The 23,161-nt window shown below is 45.9% G+C and overlaps 1 protein-coding gene across 1 annotated transcript; it reads right to left on the bottom strand.

Annotated features, from left to right (window-relative positions):
- Positions 1-13,925: 13,925 nt before the first annotated feature.
- On the bottom strand, positions 13,926-18,651 carry LOC137353048 (probable G-protein coupled receptor 132). Its single transcript, XM_068018985.1, has 2 exons — positions 18,466-18,651; positions 13,926-16,687 (listed from the first exon to the last, which is right to left on the bottom strand). Exon 2 carries the CDS (start codon positions 16,628-16,630, stop codon positions 15,614-15,616), a length of 1,017 nt encoding a protein of 338 aa, XP_067875086.1. The 5' UTR covers positions 16,631-16,687; positions 18,466-18,651; the 3' UTR covers positions 13,926-15,613.
- Positions 18,652-23,161: the final 4,510 nt, after the last annotated feature.

Below are 23,161 nucleotides of genomic sequence, written 5' to 3'. Positions count from 1 at the left end.
AGTGTAGTCACTGTTGCAATGTAGGAAACTTCGCAACCAATTTGCGAAGAGCAAGCTCCCACAAACAATGATGTGACCACGACCGGATCATCTGTTTTTGCGATGTTGGTTGACAGATTAATATTGTCGAGGATACCAGGGAGAACTCCCCGGCTCTCCTTTGAATTGCACTGTGGAATCTTTAATACCCATCTGAGAGGGTAGACAGGGCCTCAGTTAAGTGTTTCATCCAAAGGAGCAGTGAAATAGGGAATGCTGAATAAATTGTCTGGAGCCAGGAGCCTGTGCAGCCAGAACAGGCGATGTAAGCACCTCAGCACTACAGTGGTGTGTCAGGTTAGAATGTCTGTTCAGGTCTCTACGTGTGGACTTAAACTCAGAATCATTACAGACCCAGAGACGAGATTTCTACCCACTGAGCCATGGCTGATAACCTTTGACCTTGCAGAGGTTGGGATAGAGTGTATCGCACGTGCGAACAATGCACGTTCCCTGTACTTGTGACCCCGTGATATGTGCAACATAGTCATGTCGTCTGGGACAAGCCTCATGAAACCTGAACCTTCTTTGATCATTCTTTAAATTGCCCTTCCCTATTTTATCCTGAGCTCGTTCCCATCTTCCTGACCAACGATTCCCCCTTGGGAAGGGAGGCAATGCCGCGCCGCACTTCCAGTTTACCCCGTGATAGCAGCAGTCCCGGAAATGTGGCTCTCCAATGCGGGGGTCCAAGGAGGAATGGCGTTCCTTACATCAGACTGTGCAAGTGCGGTCAACTGCCTCCTTCAGTATGAAGCCACCTCTCAAAGGGAGGAGCCATTAATCTAGGTTCGTCAAAGCCAGTGTTGAGGTGCCTGTTCACATTCCCATTGCACTGTGTCCCCTCTCTCTGAGGATAAAGATCCATTTCGGGATTTGCACATGAATTTTAGTGTGGCAAATGCCAAGAAGCAGTTGATGCCTCGCAGGGATAATGTTATCTCCTGTTGCTGGGCAACGGGACACTGAAATGCATCTATGCTGCAGAACGGAGTTGTTCAGCCTTGGTCAATCCATCAGTTCGATGTTGCAGCTCGGCTGCCGGAGATAGCTCGGTCATAAAGGCACTGCTCCAATTACAGTTCCATTAGTGCTGTCATCAGTGATTCTGATCACCGTCACCATTAGGCTCCAGGCACCTGCTGAAACATTCATGGCAAATTAAGCACAAGGCATTGTGAGCCATTCCTTATGCTTCCTGACCGGGCAATAGTCACAGCTGGGAAAAGTGTGAGAAGCAAAGGAAGATTTGAAGGGAAAGCATGAAGGCAAAGGAGGGGTGACCAGAAGAGAGTGTCAGTGATTAGCACTCTCACCTCTCTGTTGTGAAGGCCCTGGATTTAAGCCCCACTCCAGTGACTGGAGCACATTAAGCTAGACCAACACTCCCAATGCAGTACTGTGGGAGTGCTGCACTGCCAGAGGTGCTGTCTTTCGGATGAGACGTTAGGCTGAGGCCCCCTCTCAGATGGATGTAAAAGATCCTGTGGCACTATTTGAAGAAGAGTAGGGGAGTTCTGAGCCAATATTTATCACTCGACCAGCATCACTAAAATAGATTATCTGGACAATATCACATTGCTGTTTGTGGGAGCTTGCTGTGCATAAAAGTGGCTGCCACTTTTCCTACATTACAACAGTGACTACAACTCAGAAGTACTTTACTGGCTGTGAAACACTTTGGGACGTCCTGAAAGGTGCTATATAAATGCAGCTTTATGGGAATGAAAAGAGAGGCGCTGAATGAATGAAGAACTTAGTGAAAGTGTTGGGTAGACGCTACATCAACACTAGGAATGAGAACATGGTTGGGAGGAGTGAGGAAAGTACACAGGAGGCCATTCAGCCCCTCTAAGCTGTTCCACCATTCAATTAGATCCTGCTTGCTCTATATGTAAACTCCATCTTAATTTGTTTCCACAGGAATATTGCAATGAGGATTGTAAGTGGGTTGCTGTAGCTTTAAGCTTGGTTTGAGACTTTGCTACAGAGTAGCAGATGAGGACCAGAGGAGAATCTTTACAGCAACAACAACAACAACTTTTATTTATAAAGTGCCTTTGACACAATAAAACATCCCAAAGTTCTTCTCAGGGACATTACAAAATAAAATATGGCACCAAGCCATGTAAGCTTGGCCAAAGAGGTATGTTTTAAGGAGCATCTAAAAGAAGGAAAGTGAGGTAGAGAGGTTTAGAGTCATAGAGTTTTACCGCACAGAAACAGGCCCTACAGCCCAACATGCCTGCGTTGACCATCAAGCACCCATCCAATCTTATCCCATTTTCCAGCACTTGGCCCGTAGCCTTGTATGCTTTGGCGTTTCAAGTGTTCATCTAAATACTTCTTAAATGTTGAGGGTTCCTGCCTCTACCACCCCTTCAGGCAGTGTGTTCCAGATTCCAACCACCCTCTGGGTGAAAAAGGTTTTCCTCAAATCCCCTCTAAACCTCCTGCCCCTTACCTTAAATCTATGCCCCCTAGTTATTGACCCCTCCGCTAAGGGAAAAGGTTTCTTCCTATCTAACCTATCAATGCCCCTCATAATTTTGTATACCTCAATCAGGTCCCCCCTCAGTCTTCTCCGCTCCAAGGAAAACAACCCTAGCCTATCTAGTCTCTCTTTATAACTGAAATGCTCCAGCCCAGGCAACATCCTGGTGAATCTCCTCTGCACCCTCTCCAGTGCAATCACATCCTTCCTATAGTGTGGTGGCTAGAACTGTACACAGTACACCAGCTGTGGCCTAACTAGCATTTTATACAGCTCCATCATAACCTCCCTGCTCTTATATTCTATGCCTTGGCTGATAAAGGCAAGTATCCTGTATGCCTTCATAACCACGTTATATATCGGTGCTGCTGCCTTCAGTGATCTATGGACAAGTACCCCAAGGTCCCTCTGACCCTCTGTACTCCCTAGGATCCTACCATCCATTGTATATTCCCTTCCCTTGTTGATCCTCCCAAAAATGCATCACCTCACACTTCTCAGGATTAAATTCCATTTGCCACTGCTCCGCCCATCTTACCAGCCCATCTATATCGTCCTGTAATCTAAGGCTTTCCTCCTCACTATTTACGACACCACCAATTTCCGTGTCATCTGCAACTTATTGATCATACCTCCTATATTCACTTCTAAATCATTGATGTACAATACATTGGCTGAATGACAGGAAACAGAGAGCAGTGGTGAATGGAGCCCTCCGGACCAGGGAAGGCACACATTGGGGCCCCTCAGGAGCCAGTGCCAGGATCACCCCCTCGACACACACCAATGACCTAGACTTGGGTGTACAGGGCACAACCTCCAATTGCCTTTATTGACTTTACAATTGACGTAATGTTTAGAGAGGGCATTTCAGAGTCTAGGCTCAGGCAGCTGAATGCACGGCCGCCAATGGTGGAGCAATTAAAATCAGGGATGCTCAAGAGGCCAGGATTAGAGGAGCGCAGAGATCTCAGAGGGTTGTGGGGCTGGAGGAGATGACAGAGATAGGGAGGAGGCGAGGACATGGAGGGATTTGAAAACAAAGATGAGAATTTTAAAATCGAGACATTGCTGAAACAGGAGCCAATGGTAGGTCAGCGAGCACAGGGGTGATGGGTGAACGGAATTTGATACGAGTTAGGACACAGGCAGAAGAGTTTTGTATGAGCTCAGTTTGCAGAAGAATTGCAAGGATGTCTGTGTGTGTGTTGCTCAATGTGGCTTAATTGCAGTTTCTCTCCTGAAGGTGCTGTCTCTTGGCATCTCCAGATTTCTGTTCACCTTCCAGTACCTCAGCCCAGTGCCCATCTTCATATGTGATTCTAGACACCAAGTTTGGGACAGGGGCAAAGGGGGTTCTTTATCCACAGCCCAACCCAAAGGATTAACCCTTTCCTCATCTCCTATCAGCACACATTTCTCTTCACCTTCTTGTCCCAGAGACACTCAGGCTAATTAAGAAAGAACTCTCACAACCTCAGGGTGACTTTACAGTCAATAAAGTACTTCATAGTCAATGTTTTTTTTCCCCAAAATATACTTTATTCATAAAAATCTGTAAAAATTACATTGCCAAACAGTTTCCAAACAGCACCAAAAAATACAAACATTGCAAGGGAGATCAGTTTCCTTCAATACTGTCATGAGTTTCTTCCCAACCCTTCCGTTTCACAATTGTCATGTCAATTACAGTTTTACATTTACAGCAATTGAGAATATTAACGATACAGTTCGAGGGGTTTCCCATGGATCCAGCCCCTCAGTCCAGCTTGGTGGGGGAACCTTACACTGTGGTCTTTCCCCATTGAGCCTTTGCTGCGGCTGCCCCAAGCTTTAGTGCGTCCCTCAGCACGTAGTCCTGGACCTTGGAATGTGCCAGTCTGCAACATTCGGTGGTGGACAACTCTTTGCGCTGGAAGACCAGCAAGTTTCGGGCAGACCAAAGGGTGTCTTTCACCGAATTGATAGTCCTCCAGCAGCAGTTGATGTTTGTCTCGGTGTGCGTCCCTGGGAACAGCCCGTAGAGCACAGACTCCTGTGTTACAGAGCTGCTTGGGATGAACCTTGACAAAAACCACTGCATCTCTTTCCACACCTGCTTTGCAAAGGCACATTCCAGGAGGAGGTGGGCAACCGTCTCTTCCCCACCACAGCCAACGGGGGGGCACTGTGCGGAGGGGGCGAGACTTCGGGTGTGCATGAAGGATCTGACGGGAAGGGCCCTTCTCACCACCAGCCAAGCTACGTCTTGGTGCTTGTTTGAAAGTTCTGGTGATGAGGCATTCCGCCAAATGACTTTGACGGTCTGCTCGGGGAACCATCCGACAGGATCCACCGTTTCCTTTTCCCGTAGGGCCTTGAGGACATTCCGTGCAGACCACTGCCTGATGGACCGGTGGTCAAAGGTGTTTTTCCGCAGAAACTGCTCCACGAAGGATAGGTGGTACGGCGCCGCCCAACTGCATGGTGCGTTCCGCGGCAATGTGACCAGGCCCATCCTTCGCAACACCGGGGACAGATAGAACCTCAGCACGTAGTGACACTTGGAGTTTGCGTACTGGGGATCTACACATAGCTTGATGCAGCCGCACACGAAGGTGGTCATCAGGATGAGGGCCACGTTGGGTACATTTTTCCCGCCCATGTCCAGAGATTTGAACATCGTGTCCCTCCGGACCCGGTCCATTTTAGATCCCCAGACGAAGCGGAAAATGGCTCGGGTGACTGCCACGGCGCAGGAGTGGGGTATGGGCCAGACCTGCGCCACGTAGAGCAACAACGTGAGCGCCTCGCACCTGATGACCAGGTTCTTACCCACAATGGAGAGAGATCGCTGCCCCCACATGCCCAACTTTTGTCGTACGTTGGCTACTCGCTCCTCCCATGTTTTGGTGCACGCCCCGGCCCTTCCGAACCATATCCCCAGCACCTTCAGGTAATCTGACCTGACGGTGAAGGGGACAAAGGATCGGTCAGCCCAGTTCCCAAAGAACATGGCCTCGCTCTTGCCGTGGTTAACTTTGGCTCCCGAGGCCAGTTCGAACTGGTCGCAGATGCTCATCAGTCTGCGCACGGACAGCGGATCCGAGCAGAAGACGGCGACATCATCCATGTACAGGGAGGTTTTGACCTGAGTGCCTCTGCTGCCTGGGATTGTCACCCCTCTTATGCCCGCATCCTTCCTAATAGACTCAGCAAAGGGTTCAATACAGCAAACAAACAAGACCGGGGACAGAGGACAGCCCTGTCTGACTCCAGATTTGATCGGGAAACTTTCAGATTCCCACCCGTTGATTGAGACTGCGCTACTGATGTTTGTGTAGTCAATGTTGTGATGGAGGAAACACAGCAGCCAATTGGCACACAGCAAGATCCCACAAGCAGCAATGATGTTGGATGAAGCTCCTTCACCCATTACTGCCCTGACCGGGATCAGCACAGAGCAGGGAACGAACCTGGAAACCCCCTGGTGTGTGGGGCTGCAGTGCTGGTTATATTGTGCCTTTACACACGGAGCCACCAGCACTGTTGTACTGTGCTGCAATTATTAGGAGGAATCTGCTGGATAAACAGAATAAATAAATAACACTGGATTATTCTCAGGGCTAATCATCTTTTGAATCCCTGAGACTGGATTATTGCCATAACAGTCATTGGCAAACATTCTGGGTCCTCCACAGAGTTAATGTCGAGGAGAAAACATTTTAACGCTTACTCGTTTGTAAAGTTGGGATCTTTATTTGAATCCTTTTTTCCAATTGTTGGCTCTTGCTGTGGGTACGGTTCCTCACCCGATGGACAACCTCTGGTACCCTGCCTAAGTGGCCATTCTCCAGGTGTGAGCCCGGGGAGTTGGTGTCAGCTGCCTATTCAACCATGGGGGGCGAGGGTTTGCAACAGAGTCAATTTTTGTGTCCCGATTCCTGAGTGGCCACCGGGAGAAGGAACCCTGACTGATTTGTTCCTCTCCTTAGCCCACTTGGGCTGACTGTGGCCTCACTCTCCCCTCTCCCGTCCCCCCTGCCCCAACTCAGCACACTCCACAGGCCCGACCTGGGATCCTCCTGTCCTGAGGCAAGGTCATCGACCGGCAACACTCAGTCTGTTTCTCGCTCCACAGATGCTGCCTGACCTGCTCACCATTTTCTGATTTTGCTATCTGGGATCTTCCCGCTCTCGGTTGCTCAGCTGCTCACTTGAAACATCAGTGAGGACAACAAAAACAACTTGTATTCATCTAGCGCCTTTAATGTAATAAATGCCTCGAGGTGCTTCGCAGGAGCACTATAAAACAAAATATGACACTGAGCCACATAAGGAGATACTAGGGTAGATCACCAACAGCTTGGTCAACAAATTCGAGAGGCGGAGAGGTTTCAAGAGCAAATTCCAGAGCTCTCAGTTTCTGAAGACTTGGGCACCAGTGGCAGAGTGGTTAAAATCAGGGATGCTCGACAGGTCAGAATTGAAGGAGCGCAGAGACCTCAGAGGGTTGTAAGGCTGGAGGAGATTACAGAGATAGAGAAGGGAGGGAGGGTGAGGCCATGAAAACAAGGATGAGAATTTTAAAAGTGAGAACTCAAACTGTGGGGAATCAACGAGAGAAGTGGAAACAAACGGTAAACGATTGAGTGCACTGCTCCCACTCACAGAGACAGGAAAGGGGAGATTTGGAACTCCGCCAGCACTTTAGCACATAATTAAAATATCACAAAAGTGCCTCACGCAATAAATAACATTAGTGTCAGTCGTGGATCATTTGGTGACACTCTTGCCTCTGACTCACAGAAGTTGTTAGTTCATAATCTCACTCCAGAGACTTGAGTACAAAGCCAGGCCGACTCTCCCAGTGCCAGTACTGAAGTGGACACAAATGATCCCATAACCTTATTCTGAAGAAGAGCAGGGGAGTTCACCTTAGTGACCTGGCCAATATTTTCTCCTCAGCACAGATAACAGATTATCTGGTCATTATCACATTACTGTTTGTAATAGCTTGCTGTGTGCAAATTGGCTGCCATTTTTCCTCCATCACAACAGTGACTCCCCTTCGGAGAAGTATTTCATTGGCTGTAAAGCGCTTTGGGACGTGCCAAGACTGTGAAAGGCACTATATAAATGTAGCTGTTCTTTCTCAGAAGAAACCTTGATGACTCTTTTTTGCATCTACGTAAGCAATCACCAAATGCCAGTAAAGAACGATGCAACAGCAAGTGACCACATGACTTCCATCAAAGTTACTATCCTTCTTTGCCAAGAAAGATTATTTTTAATACATTTGTGGCTTTTTTATTTTGCGATGACATCTGCCCCGGAGATAGTGTGTGGAGAGCACCCTCGTGTGGCAAATGCCTGCTACATAATTGAAAAAAAAGAACAGAAAATGCTGGGAGTTAATAGCAAGTCCATCGGCATCTTATCAAGAGAGAAGACCCTTCGTCTGAACTGGGGCAGGTCATAAGACAGGGCAAAACAAAGGAGAAAGAAGGAGACAGAAAGTACGAGGCATCATGGCTCAATAGATGCAGCTCCAACAACACTCAAGGAGCTCGACACCCTTCAGGACAACGCAGCCCGCTTGATTGGCACCCCATCCACCACTTTAAATATTCACTCCCTCCGTCTCCAGTGCGCCGCGGCAGCAAAGCATACCATCTGGACAACGGTGGCATAATGGTAATGTCACTAATCTGGTAATCCAGAGACCCAGGCTAATGCCCCAGGGACACGGGTTCAAATCCCACCCCGGCAGCTGGTGGGATTTAAATTCAATTGATTAATGAAAAATCTGGCATTGAAAGTCTCAGTAATGGTGCCCTAACACTGTCATTGATTTCCATAGAAACCCATGTGGTTCTCTCATGTCCTTTAGGGAAGGAAATCTGCCGTCCTTACCTGGTCTGGCCTACATGTGACTCCAGACCCACAGCAATGTGGTTGGCTCTCAACTGCCCTCTGAAATGGCCGAGCAAGCTGCTCAGTTGTCAAGGGCAGTTTGGGATGGGCAACAAATGCTGGCCTTGCCAGCGACACCCACATCCCATGAGCGAATAAAAATAACTACAAGGTGCACTGCAACAACTCACCAAGGCTCCTTCAACAGCACCTTCCAAGCCTGCAACCTTCACCACCTAGCAGAACAAGGGCAACAGACACAAGAAATAGGAGCAGGAGTAGACCCATCGAGCCTGCTGCGCCATCCAATACGATCATGGCCGATCTTAGGCTTCAACTCCACTTTCCTGCCCGCTCCCCATATCCCTGAGAGACCAAAAATCTGTCTATCCCAGCCTTAAATATCTTCAGCGATGGAGCATCCACAACCATCTGGGGTAGAGAATTCCAAAGATTCACAACTTTTTTGAGTGAAGTAATTTCTCCTCATCTCAGTCCTGAATGATCGGCCCCTTATCCTGAGACTGTGACCCCGTGTTTTAGATTCCTTGACCAGCAGAAACAATCTCTCAGTGTCTACCCTATCCAGCCCCTTCAGTGAGATCACCTCTCATTCTTCTAAACAGAGAATATAGGCCCAATTTACTATCCTATCATCATAGGACAACCCCCTCACCCCAGGGACCAATCCAGTGAACCTTCGCTGTACTGCCTCCAACACAGCTATATCCTTTCTTAAATTTGGATGCATGGGAAACACCACCACCTGCAAGTTCCCCTCCAAATCACGCACCGTCCTGAATAGGAAATATGTCACAGTTCCATCACTGTCACTGGGTCAAAATCCTGGAACTCCCCCTCTCTAACAGCACCGACACCACACGGACTGCAGCGGTTCAAGAAGGCGGCTCACTACCACACGATTTCAGCGGCAGGAAAGTCAATGACCAGAGGACACAGCATTAAGATAATTGGCAAAAGAACCAGAGGGGGGAGATGAGGGAAATTTTTTAACGCAGTGAGTTGTTGGTGATCTGAAATTCGCTGCCTGAAAGGGCGGTGGAAGCAGATTCAATAGCAACTTTCAAAAGGGGAATTGAATAAATGCCTGAAGAGGAAAAATTTGCAGGGCTATGGGGGAAAAGTGTGGGAGTGGGACTAATTGGATAGCTCTCAAAGAGAAGGTATAGACTAGATGGGCCGAATGGCCTCCTTCTGTGCTGGATCAATCTTATATGACGTCAGATTCCTCGCATTTGAAGTTTTATCATCCTTTATGCTCCACAGATTATGTACTGATTGAACACTGGGTGGTGCTGTCTCCACATTTGCTGATTACATCATTCTATGTCAACACCACCCCCCCCCCCCCCCGTGAAGTTCATTTTATTATTCATTCCCGGGATGTGGGAGTTGCTGGCAAAGCCAGCATTCATTGCCCACCCTAACTGCCCTTGGGAAGGTGGTGGTGAGCTGCCTTCTTGAACCGCTGCAGTCCATGGGGTGATTCTAACTGTACTGAGTGGCTTGCTCGGCCCACTTCAGGGGGCAATTAAGAGACAACCACGACATAAGATGATGACGGCATAGCAGTGGGTCTGGAGTCACATGTAGGCCCAGACCTGGGTAAGGAGGGCAGGTTTCTTTCCCTAAAGGACATTAGTGAACCAGTTGTGTTCAATCCTGAGGGGTCTCAGCAGGCAAGGCCCCAAGAGGCAAAGGCTTTACAGGCTACTCCAACAGGCAGGGAAAACAACTAGTCCTTGCTAATGACATGGAGCCTTTGTCAAGCAGTGATCATGAAAGCATTTGGTGTAATTTAAGAAACGATAGGGCGAAATAAAATTCATGGGCAAGTGTATGTGATAGTGCTGTCGGGGGGGACAGGGGAGAGATAAGAGAAAATGGGATTTAGAGGGACCTGTGTATCCTTAGTCACAAATAATAGAAAGTTAACAAGCAGGTAGAGCAAACAATTAGGAAAGTAAATGGTATTTTAGCCTTTATTACAAAGAAATTGAAGTATGAGAGTAAAGAAGTCTTACTGCAATTGTATAGAGCTTTGGTGAGACCACACCTGGAATATTGTGCACAGTTTTGATCTCCTTATCTAAAGAAGGATATTCTGCCTTAGAGGGACTGTGATGAAGGTTCACTAGACTGATTGCTGGGATGAGGACTGTCCTATGAGGAGAGATTGAGTTGACAAAGCCTGTACTCCCTAAAGTTTAGAAGAATGAGAGGTGGTCTCGTTGAAGCATATAAAATTCTGAAGGGGCTTGACAGGGCAGATGCTGAGAGGTTGTCCCCCTCGGCTGGGGAATCTAGAACACAGGGGCACAGTCTCAGGATGAGGGTTCGGTCATTTCGGGCTGAGATGAGGAGAAATTTCTTCACTCAGAGAGTCCTGAATCTTTGGAATTCTCTACCCCAGAGGGTTGTGGATGCTCAGTCTTTGAGCATATTCAAGACAGACAGCAATAGATTTTCGGATCCTGAGGAAATCAAAGGATAGTGCGGGGAAGGTATAGCCGAGGTAGAAGATCAGCCGTGATCTTAGCAGGCTTGAGGGGCCAACTGGCCTACTCTTGCTCATATTTCTTATTTGGTAGAAGAAGATAGATTATGGGGAGGTTAAATGGGAGCTTTGCCCAGACGATAACCTTGGATCCAGAATGAGGGAAGTGCTGCATTGTCAGAGTTGCCGTCTTTCGCTGCGATGTTAAACTAAGACCCTGTCTGTGTAATTAGGTGAACTTAAAAAAATCCTTACGGCATTTTTTCGAAGAAGACTGTCGAGTTCTTCTCAGTGTCCTAGTCAACACTCATCCCTCAAACACCATCAAAAGCAGATTATCTGGTCACTAATCTCACGTTTGTGGGAGCTTATTGTGCACATACTGGCTGCCTCATTTGTCTTCAAAACAATAGCGACTACACTTCAAGAGTGCTTTTTTGGCTATGAAGCACTTTGGGACATCCTAAGTTCGTGCAAGTCGCTATATAAATGCAAGTTCTTTCTTCCTTGACAGCTGCATCTTACCTTAGTTCCAGGTTTCCAAACATCTGGAATTCCTGTGTGCATAACCAGTAACCAGTAGCAACCTCGTGACCTTCCTATGTCTCGGGTACATGTTCCTTGATAATGTTTCCTGTCTCGAAACATTGGGGTTGTTTGTCACACTCTCATGTGGTTAGCTGCAGACCTGCATATTTCCCCAGGTGGTTTAGTTGGTGGCAACTGTCTCCTTCCCTCAAACTGTCTGATTCTTCCTCTGTGTTAGCTTTTTAAACAAGAACTAGCTTGACGTTCACAATCTTTTTACTCTCTTTTATTTGCCAATTGACTTGATTATCTCGATCTGTGACACGGGGTATAGCTGTGTGTGTGTGAAAGGGGTGAGAGAAAGAGAGAGAGAGACAACAATAAAGAGTGAGGCAGAGAGAAATAAAGGTGGAGACAGAGTTAAGGTGAGAGCATCTGAGAGACTTGCACACAGCAACGAGACATACATGAAGTGAAAGAGAGTCGGATACAGAAACATGAGTAGGGGAGAGATGTACACAAATAGACAAACAGGCCACAAATGGAGGAGATAGAGAAAGCTGTGACTGAGATGGGAGAGGGCTACATGCTTTGATTGAGATGTTACACATTAGGTAGTCAGGCAGTAAAGAATAGAACTGGAGACCAGTCTTTACACATTAAAAAGCTTTTGGTTGCAGAGACACACATACACTTCCAAATCCAATAAAACAATTTCAGTCTTCCCTGATAGATATGAGCAGAGGTGAATCCCCAGGTAATCCCCACCACCTGAATACAATTAAACACCCAATTAATATACAATTAACATGAGAGAGTCAGCACTGAAAGAAGGTTACTCACAGCATATGGTCTCGCAGGTCTCGCAATCAGTCACGGAACAGGGTTCAAAAGGAATTCAGGGAGAACTGGAAAGACATAAAGGTTGACAAAACCAGCTCATCTTAAGTGTCCCCCATTGTCCCGGGAGACAGTTGGACCAGTGACCCAGAAACAGACTCAGTTACAGAAAGGGAAGTAACTGTAAGTAAGAGAGAGACACAAACAGTGACAGAGAAGAAAACGAGAAAGGCAGAGAGAGGGAGACAGAGACAAAGAGAGAAAGAGAGAGACGGAGACTGAGAGACAGAGAGAGGATGTGAGAGGGACAGAGAAATGGGAGACAGAGAGAGAGGAACAGACACACAATGGCAGAGAGAGGAAGTGAGAGACAGAGAGAGATAGAGACAGTGATACGGAGAGAGTGAGACAGAGGCACACAGACACAGTGACAGAGAAAGAAAGAGAGACAGAGAGACACACAGTGACAGAGAAAAAGAGAAAGAAAGAGAGAGAGGGAAGGGCATAGACTCTGTGACAGAGACACACAGAGCAAAGACAGAGACAGACAGGGCGAGAGACAGAGAGTGAGAGTGAGAGAGAGAGAAAGACGGTGTCACAACCAGAATGGTTGATTTGTAGGTTTTCTCAGTTTCCATCTCCCAATGGTACAGCTGAAATTCTGCAACATTCAGAGAGTTGTGAGCACAAACTGGAGACCCCCCTCTTTGAGGAGAAAGCGTGTTGGAGCGCCAGACCAGTACTCCATCTCCTGAAATTATTAGCAAGAAGCTGCAATGAATTCTATCCCATTGTTGGATTTTAAAATGTCAAGAATGCAGAAAAATTGAAACTGCCCCCAGAACCACCTCAACCACTTTGCATAAAATCCCAAGGATTAGCTCTCGATTGGTATCAATTGGGTTTCTCCTAATGGCTCAGTGAGTTCATGCTCCATGCAGTGTGGTAGAGCGAGACTAGACCAGGGAGTCTCCTGGTCCAATCCCTGGGCTATAGTGTGTGAACTAATTCCAGGGGAGTTTGAGTGACGTGTTCCAACTCAGCAATCCTGGGGTCCCACTCCAGCTCACTATCCGGATGTGGGTTCAGAACTGGGTTGGGCTCAACAGAGGAAGCATATTGACTTTGGCAGGTAGCCGCCCTCCCATGGAAACAAACCCCAGCCAAGTCACTGTCTTTGAAGTTGGTGAAGAAAGAGAGAGCAAGAAATTCAAAGACAGGTGCTAACTGGGGATCTGCCCTTCCCAACTCTAGGCCAATACTACACAGCAGAGTGACAGCATTATAGGTACAGGAGGAGGCCATTCTGCCCCTTGAGTCTGTTCCACCATTCAATTATGGCCAATTCATATCTTAACTCCACCTATTCACCTTGGTTCTGTAACCCTGAGTAAACATACCCCACTGAAATCTATTGATCTCAGGTTTGAAATTTTTAAATGACCCCCTGCCCCAGCATCTTTTTTGAGAGAGGGAGTTCCAGATTTACATTACCCTTTGTGCGTTTCCTAACATCAGCCTGAATGGCAGGGTTCAGAGAGGCGATAAATAAGAAAGCAAAATAAAATGAGCCAATGTAATCACATCATAATCTCTATAACACAGCAACAATGTGTGAATGAAACTGTCTTTTTTAATGGAAAATATATCATAATTACAATCTGAATGACGTACATTTTGCATATCTAATTACATGTTGTTACAGACAGATGGGAAATGATAGGGTTGGTTTTACCTTTTTTCACTTTTCAACTAACTAACGACAGCGTGTTTTTAAGCAGTGTTTTGACCTCTGATAGTTTTAATCACAGAATTATTACAGCACAGAAGGAGGCCATTCGGCCCATTGTGTCTGTACAGGCTCTCCAAATGAAGTTTTCTCATAAGTTTAAAAAAAAGATAAATGTTTATTATACAACAACTGAAAATATACGCAACTTCACCCACTCTCACATGCGTGCAGGTACACACATACACAAGAAAAGTTAGAGATTAAAAGATAACATGAGTTTAGGTCCGATGGATTTAAAAAGAGTTCGCTCTGAAACTTGTTTTTTCGTCGGGGTGAAGACTTGAAACGGTGAAGGACTGGTTTTCCTTCTGTCTGAAGAAAAAAAACTCAGAAGATTTAGGATGATGGATGTGTTTTGCAGACTTCTCTTGTTTTATCTCAGTCACTATTCAATGGCTAAAGCCTGGCTCAATTTCTCTGTTAGAGAGTTCAAGGACAACTCCAATCTCTGCCTACATGTAGTATAAAGATGGTGATCTGAGGCAGGGTCCTTCCTCATCACTGGATTAGATAGAGTTTTTACTTTTGAAATAATAACTGTATTAAAATCAACACTGATTCCACTCCCATGTTCAAGATTACACTGTCACTTCACTTGTGCACTGCTGTCGCCGGTCACAATCCTTTCTCCTGATTGGTCAGTTTGAATCTGGCCAATTTGGCATGCCGCAAGTCTTTTTGGGTTTGTTTTAATAATAAGTTCATAATTTCTCCTTGCGTGAGCGTGACAATATTCAGATCATCAGGACACCTCATTACATATGCAATTCGTAGGCATCTCATTACATATGCAAATTGAGAGCAGATCATTGGTATCTCATGACATATGCAAATATTAGTTTCATTACAAATGCATACTCGAGGATATCTCATTATATATGAAAAAAACCCAAGTGTCTCTTTAGCTAAACTGCTAATGGTCGAACTTTTAACTTGAGGAAGAAAGTTTGACGCCATGGACTCACTCACTGGGTCCATGAGTCCAGCCCTGGGCTTGGATTACACGTCCTGTGATAATGGAGTGCTCTGTACAATATGAAGTGTGGGGAAGCAGGGAGCACTGGTCTGATGCGCAGACATACATCACTTCTTGTTGAGACCAGAAAGGACAGGAAACATGACACTCCACTTTAAGCATACCTCCAGTCCACTGCTTGGTCATCCATTGGCTGGACAGTCCAGTTTTAAAGTGGTCCATCCAGAAATGTATAAACTGGACACTCAAAATCAGGGTTTAAAATAAAACATGAGTCTATTTTTCCCCACTGCACATCTGTCTCTCTAAGCAAGGAGAGTTTAGTTATTCAAGTTGTTATTATTGGTTATAGCAATGAGAGCCATGATTCCACTTCCTGCCCTGTCCACATCTTGCCTCTGGTCCGGTTTGGGAGTTGGAGAACAGGTACGGGAACTAACTTAAGTTTTATTGGTCAATCGAGAAGAGGCTACGGTGAACCCAAGCTCCAGCCCATTTCAACTCCCTCCTTCCTTGTTATTTTGCCTTCAGTCACATTCGGGTTAATAAAGTTGTGGTCTTGGTAAGTGAAACAGGAGATCCGTTTGCTCTCTTCTTTGGGAGCCCAACACAACCACAGGAGGTAAAAGATTTCTTCAGGTCCTTTTTAACACTGTTGCTGACTAACACGTAGAGGATTGGGTCCACTGCACTGTTGAGGCTGGACAGAGCCAAGGAGATGTTGAAGTAAAAGTACACTTTCTTTTCAAAGTCACAGCTACAGTCGGTCAGGGAGAAATTTATTGTCCTGAGCAAGAGGATGATGTGATAGGGGGCAAAGCAAATGAAGAATATGATGATGACTGATATGGAAAGAAGTTTAACTTTTACCTTTTGTTCCATTCCCAGAGTTAAGCTCTTCCTGACTCCTTTGAAAATCCTCTGGTAGGACAAAATCAAAACCAGGAGAGGCATCAAAAAGCCAGCGACAAATCGGAAGTAGTTAGCGATGGCCAACGGCTTGATGAGGGGTAGGTGCTCAAAGCAAGTTTGGTTCTCATTGTGGGCTCCATCTTGGTCGGTTGACAGAAGGAAAACAGGAAGGTGGAATGCAAAGATTGCCAGGAATATGAACAGGCTGACCTGCACGGCTTTACTCCGTTGTCGGAACCCCTGAGACTCGATAGGGTAGACAACCGCTAAGTAGCGGTCAACTGAAATGCAACAGAGCAGGAAGATGCTGATATAGACATTGGAGTAGAACAAAAAGCCCGAGAGGTAGCAGGCGGTCCGGCTGAGCTTCCACTGGTGGCCATTGTAGTAATACAGGATCCAGAGAGGAATGGTCAAAACATATAAAATATCAGATATGGACAGGCTCAAAAGGTAAATTCCAAGGATGTTCTTCTGCTTGACTTGCAAGATAATTGGCCACAGGGTCAGACAGTTCATGGTAAAGCTCACAATGAAGATTACACTGTACATTACTGTCAACTCAATGCTACTCTGTTTAAAATCAATCCCGCACGTCTGGTTGCAATCGACTTCCGCAATTGATGATTGGTTCATGGTACTTATAGTGAGATGTAGAACAACCTTGAATTTGGACACCAGGCAGCAAAGGATCTTGAAGAAGACAATGAAAAATAGGTTAAAATAAATCACAGCATAAAAGTACCAAGGAACAGTGAATAGGGCCAGGGAGTAAATGTCTGAATGGCCAACGTCAAAGCTAAAACATTCTGTCAAACGCTAAACCCCCTAAAGCAATGGCATGATTCGGCATCAAACAACCACAAAACATGCAAGATTAACCAGCATTGATGGAAAGTGCCTGAAGTATGTATCAGGTCGGTAAGCCTGTGAGACAGAAAGGAAGATGAAGGTTGTCCTCCTTGGTGTCACATTTCCATGAGTCTAACCACAGGAATCATCACGTCCCCCACATCTCTGACATCTCCATATCGAATGACATTACTAACTCTCAATCCCCTTCCGAACCAGATATTCATCCGGCTCTTTTTTAAATCAACGCATTGGTTGTTTTGTCTAGGAGTATGTTCCCCACCCCTACTACTCTGCAGGAATTTTGCGCTCCAGTCCTCTAGTTGTAGCTGCTCACATCTATGTCAATGTGTGGAATGACACTCCAATGCAGTACTGAATAAGTGAATCTGTCAGCCTGCTTTCATGATGCAAAACATCCCACAGATTATTTGGGAGTTCTCCCATTGTTGAGGTCCTCCCTTGACCAACGGCACCAAAATTAAAAAGCAGATTCACCACTTACTACATGTAGGACCTTGCTATGTGTAAAATGGCTGCTGCATTTACCCAGAAAGGAGCTTAGTTTCGTGCCAAATGCTTCTTTGCCCTCCCACGCAACAAACCATAACTGTCTACATAGCCCAATTCCATCCATGATTAAATCCTTCTCCTATATCTGCAGAGTTGGCACAGTGGTGCAGTGGTTAGCACTGCAGCCTCACAGCTCCAGCAACCTGGGTACTGCCTGTGTGAAGTTTGCAAGTTCTCCCTGTGACTGTGTGGGTTTCCACTGGGTGCTCCGGTTTTCTCCCACAGCCAAAGACTTGCATGTTGATAGGTAAATTGGCCATTGTAAATTGCCCCTAGGGTAGGTAGGGAATATGGCATTAATGTAGGATGAGTATAAATGGGTGGTTGTTGGTCAGCACAGACTCATTGGGCCAAAAGGCCTGTTTCAGTGCTGTATGTCTCTTTTAGCTCCTCTTTCATATTCCTAGAAAAGATTCACGATAGAGATTATTGCTAGACAGCCAGTATTTCTCTTTGCTCTGCTTCCAACTTTATTGGTGTCCTGGTCAACCCAACCTAATCTGACACAATCCAACTCAACCTAACATAATCAAACCCAGCCTGACGCAACCAACCAACCCCAGCTAACCCAAACTAAACTAACTCAATCTAACCCAACTCAACTCACCCTCATCCAAACCAATCTAACCTAATGTATCCCAGCCCAACTCAACCAACCTAATCCAACACAGCCCAACTCAATCTAACACAAACTAATACAAGCAAATGCAATCCAAGCCAACATAACCTAACCCAACCCAACCTAATACAATCTAATACAAGCCAACACAATTCAACTCAACATAACCTAACACAATCCAATCCAGCACAATCTAACCCAACCCGTCATATCCTAACCCAGCCCAATGCAGCCTAACCCAACCCCAAGGACTATTGCCAAATTGCCTTGATCCCAAAACTGTGTGGCATTGCCACAACTGCACCAACAATGCAAAATGTCCCAATTTATTCTCATGCAAGTATGGTGCAAAAAAACTATACAAGTTATCAATGTACATCTTTCTGCTGAATATAAAACAAGAATTTGCCATCTTTTGAACACTTACCCCTGAAACTAGAGATGGTGTTGGTCTTGTATTCTAATCTTTCTTTTTCTCTGATATGTAGTTACTCTGACTACAGCCCGTAGCTGGTGATGGTTGAAGTGAAGGCAGCTTCGAGCTCTCGTGTTTGGTTGTGTTGTAGGATGATGTCGTGGGCTTGTCAGACCACACAAGCTAGAATTGTCATTAACAGGAAGCTTGCAGTGCGAGAGTTTCACAAACCTGAATGACGCACAACTACAACGTGTTTGAAAGCCAGTCAACAAAGGCAACAACACACACCCTATTTTTCATCCGCTGGTTAAACTGTGAGTTTTAATCATAAACAGTTACAGTTGTAATTGGTGCAGAATGTTGAATTGCAAGCATCTTGAAAGAGAAACCTATAGACTATTCCTTTTGGAGGCTGCACTTAATTTTCGTCCTTCTTCTCCTGAAGCGGATCTAACTGTCCTCATACCTTGGCCAAGAGGCTTCTCTTTAAAGGTCAGCTCAAGACAGCAAGTGGCAGTTGGCTATTCCACTATAGGTGGCATCACAGCTGAGTCCAACCTTAAGCTGACATGACCTCCGCACATGGATAGCAATTAAAAGCATGACCATTGATAATTTTAGTTTAGTTTAGTTTACAGATACAGCACTGAAACAGGCCCTTTGGCCCACCGAGTCTGTGCCGACCATCAACCACCCATTTATACTAATCCTACACTAATTCCATATTCCTACCACATCCCCACCTGTCCCTATATTTCCCTACCACCTACCTATACTAGGGGCAATTTATAATGGCCAATTAACCTATCAACCAGCAAGTCTTTGGCATGTGGGAGGAAACCGGAGCACCCGGAGGAAACCCACGCAGACACAGGGAGAACTTGCAAACTCCACACAGGCAGTACCCAGAATTGAACCCGGGTCCCTGGAGCTGTGAGGCTGCGGTGCTAACCACTGCACCACTGTGGTTCTCTCTCTCTCTCTCACTTCAGTAGCCCAAGGGTCAGAGTTGGCCTCACTGCATCTGGGCTTGGAGCAAGGGGAGGAGGGATGAGAGTACAAAACAAAAGTCAGGCATGATTCACGCTCCTGAAGGAGTGCTGCTATGTTGGAGGTGCCGTCTTCTGGTGAGACGTTAAACCGAGGCCCTGTCTGCCCTCTGAGGTGGACATAAAAGGTCCCACGGCACTATTTTGAAGAAGAGCAGGGGATCTTCCCGCTGGTGGTCTGGTCAATATTTATCCCTCGACCAACATCACTAAGATACGAACCACTGCTGTTCACGGGATCTTGCTGTGCACAAATTGTCTGCTGCACTTCCTACATTACAACAGTGATTACACCGCAAAAGTAATTCATTGGCTGTAAAGCATGTTGGAACATTGAGATCGTGAAAGGTGCCACATAAATGCAAATCCTTTTTCTTTCTGATCACTGTCTATTGACTCCTGCTTGAAATCTTGCCTGCACGTGTTTGTGTGTGTGGATGTCCTCAGACCGTCGAATAGCCTATCACAATGCGCTGCCTCTGGGAAGAACAGCCACTCGGACGCGGGAAAGTAGGCTGCAAGAGTCAGTGCCTTGAGGAAAGGAAGGGAGAACATTTGAAAGTTAGAAGCAAAAGGTGACATTTCCTGCATTTGAAACAGAAACTCAAAAGGATAACGTTTTTCTCTGTCCCCTCAGAATAGGAAAATTTGAGAACTTTCCAGGTGTATTTACTACAACTGCCTTCTGTGAAACAATTTTATTTTAACAAGCAGTTAAAATTGAAACTACGTCAGACAGGGCAGGAGAAAATTTCCCCCACAAGTCCCACAGGGATTTAGGGAGATTTTGCAACTATTATGTATGTCTGGACGGCTCACATTGTCACCTCAATTGTGCTCCAATCAGCCTCTGCTTTCTGTTACACTTCACATACTTCCTGGCTGTTAGAGAGACACCATTAGTTTCAGGTTAACTTCAATGTGCATACTGGCAATGCCAAGCTCGGCCTCTTTGCCTTCATCTGAGAGTCTTGCTGTACAGCCTAGCAGCTCATCCAAGGCTAAGTCATGGACAAGCCAGAACTTCCTCCAGCACAACGAGGCAAAAGTCATCCCTTTCCAGCATCCCCCGAAGTTAGCACATTAGCTTCCTTTCCCAGCACCCTTCCGCTTGCTCACTCAGCCTGAACCTGACAGTACATATTCATAGTGTCCTGTTTGACCCTGAACTAAACTTCAAACACCCACAACTAGTCCATTGCTGAAATCACTTATTTCCACCTCTGTAGTATTGTCCATCTTCATCCTGCTCTCCTCTGATGTCCTCCTCAATGCTCAGGGCATGACCTCCCTAACGCTTTCCTTATTGGCCTCCCCAAAAGGCAACATACGGAAACACCAACTCTTCCAAAACTCTCCCTTCCATACCCGATCCTACACGATGTCCTTCTCACCCATGTCTGCCCATCCTTGCCCACTTCCCTCCACCGCCTCTCCATCGCCCCTCAGAACACCGATTTCAGAATTCTCATCCTTGTCTATAAATATCTCCATGGCGTTTCCACCTTCTGCTCTTCCGACTCCAGCCTCCTGCACATCCTTCCCGCTCTCCATTCCACCAATAGGAGAGAGCCTTGGATGCGGTCTCTCACCCCAGTTCTCTGGAACTCCCTCTCCCTCTGGCCTCCTTCCATGCTGTTATGACTCGATGACTCTACAACCTGCACCTTGCCACACTGCTCCCCATTTTTAAATGTCTCAAAATCAACCCATTCACCATTCTCTTCACCATTCCCAAACTATCCTCCCAATCATTGTATTTGATCCTTCTATGCAGCTTGAGACATCTTACTATCTTAAAGGTGCTTTATAAGTGTAAGTTAAACTTTAAATGCCATCATTGTAGTATGATCGCTTGAAGAGTGATGTCACTTTAAGAACTCAGTATGCTAATGAGCTAAGAACCAAGATGTAGTCATGACATTGGAAGCCATACTCACTCTGCACTGTTACACCCTAAACAAAGGTTCTGTATGTAGTTTGCTCTGTATTGTATATACCAGTTTAACTGTTACTAAACCCTCTAGAGATCTTCAAGGAACTGGAATCCATGTACTCATAGTGTTGCTTAAGATAACACAAAGAAACTCATGGCAATCATACCACTGGTTTGACCTCACCAGCAGTACCGTGAGCGGTTCTGAGCACCACACATTTGGGAACGATATATTGGCCTTGGAGGGAGTGCAGTGTAGATTTACTAGAATGATACTTGGACTCCAAAGGTTAAATTATGAGGAGTGATTATATAAACTAGAAGTGTGTTCCCTACAGGTTTTCTAGGTATTAAGGGGAACAGATAGGGTAGATAGAGAAAAACTATTCCTTCTGGTTGAAGAATCTAGGACGAGGGGGCATCATCTAAAAATTAGAGCCAGACATTTCAGGAGTGAAATTAGGAAATACTTCGACACACAAAGGGTGGTAGAAATTTGGAACTCTCTTCCACAAATGGCAATTGATGATCAATTGATAATTTTAAATCTAAGATTGATAAAGTTTTGTTAGTATTAAGGGATAGGGGGCAAAGACAGGTATATGGAGTTAGGTCACAGATCAGCCATGGGGAGGCGGTGGCGTAGTGGTATTGTCACTGGACTAGTAACCCAGAGACCCAAGGTATTGCTCTGCTCACAGGGGTTTGAATCCCACCACAGCAGAAGGTAGAATTTGAATTCAATTAATAAATCTGGAATTGAAAGCTAGTCTGTTGATTGTCGTAAAAACCCATCTGGTTCTCTAATGTTCTTTAGGGAAGGAAATCGGCCATCCTTACCTGGTCTGGCCTACATGTGACTCCAGACCCACAGCAATGTGCTTGACTCTTAAATGGCCTAGCAAGTCACTTAGTTGTATCAAACCACTACAAAGACAGTAAAGAATGAAACTCCCTTCCGAGCAGCACTGTGGGTGTACCTACCCCACATGCGCTGCAGTGGTTCAAGAAGGCAGCTCACCACCACCTTCTCAAGGGCAATTAGGGATGGGCAATAAATGCTGGCTTAGCCAGCAATTACCACATCCCATGAATGAATAAAAATAAATAGATAAGGGGGAATAGTGGATGTGGTGTGTCTGGATTTTCAGATGGCTTTCAATAAGGTCTCACATAGGAGGTTAGTAAGCAAAATTAGAACAAATGGGATTGAGGGTAATATACTGGCATAGATTGAGAACTGGTTATTGGACAGAGAATAGGAATAAACGGTTCATCCTCAATTGAGGCTGTGACTAGTGTGGTACTGCAAGGATCAGTGCTTGGGCCCCAGCTATTCACAATCTATATCAATGATTTGGATGTGGGGACCAAATGTAATATTTCCAAGTTTGCTGATGACACAAAACTTCACCAGACTGATTCCTGGGATGGCGGGACTGTCCTATGAGGACAGATTGAGGAGACGGGGTCTATGTTCTCCAGGGTTTAGAAGAATGAGAGGTGATCTTATTGAAGCGTACAAAATTCTTACAGGGCTCGACAGGGTTAATGCAGGGAGGCTGTGGGGTCTAGAACCAGGGGACAGTCTCAGAATAAGAGGTAGGCCATTTTAGACTGAGTTGAGGAGGAATTTCTTCACTCAGAGGGTGGTGAATCCTTGGAATTCTCTACCCAAAAGGGCTCCGGAGGCTCAGTTATTGAGTATATTCAAAAATGA

Source organism: Heterodontus francisci, chromosome 40 (genome assembly GCF_036365525.1).
Source record: "Heterodontus francisci isolate sHetFra1 chromosome 40, sHetFra1.hap1, whole genome shotgun sequence".
Taxonomy (NCBI): domain Eukaryota; kingdom Metazoa; phylum Chordata; class Chondrichthyes; order Heterodontiformes; family Heterodontidae; genus Heterodontus; species Heterodontus francisci.
The sequence above is the reverse complement of the archived record's forward strand: the minus strand, read 5'-3'. Positions and strand labels throughout refer to the sequence as shown.

Bases quoted from the DNA above. Each gene is read 5' to 3' on its own strand.
- LOC137353048 (XM_068018985.1), bottom strand. From the start codon at position 16,630: ATGAACCAATCATCAATTGCGGAAGTCGATTGCAACCAGACGTGCGGG.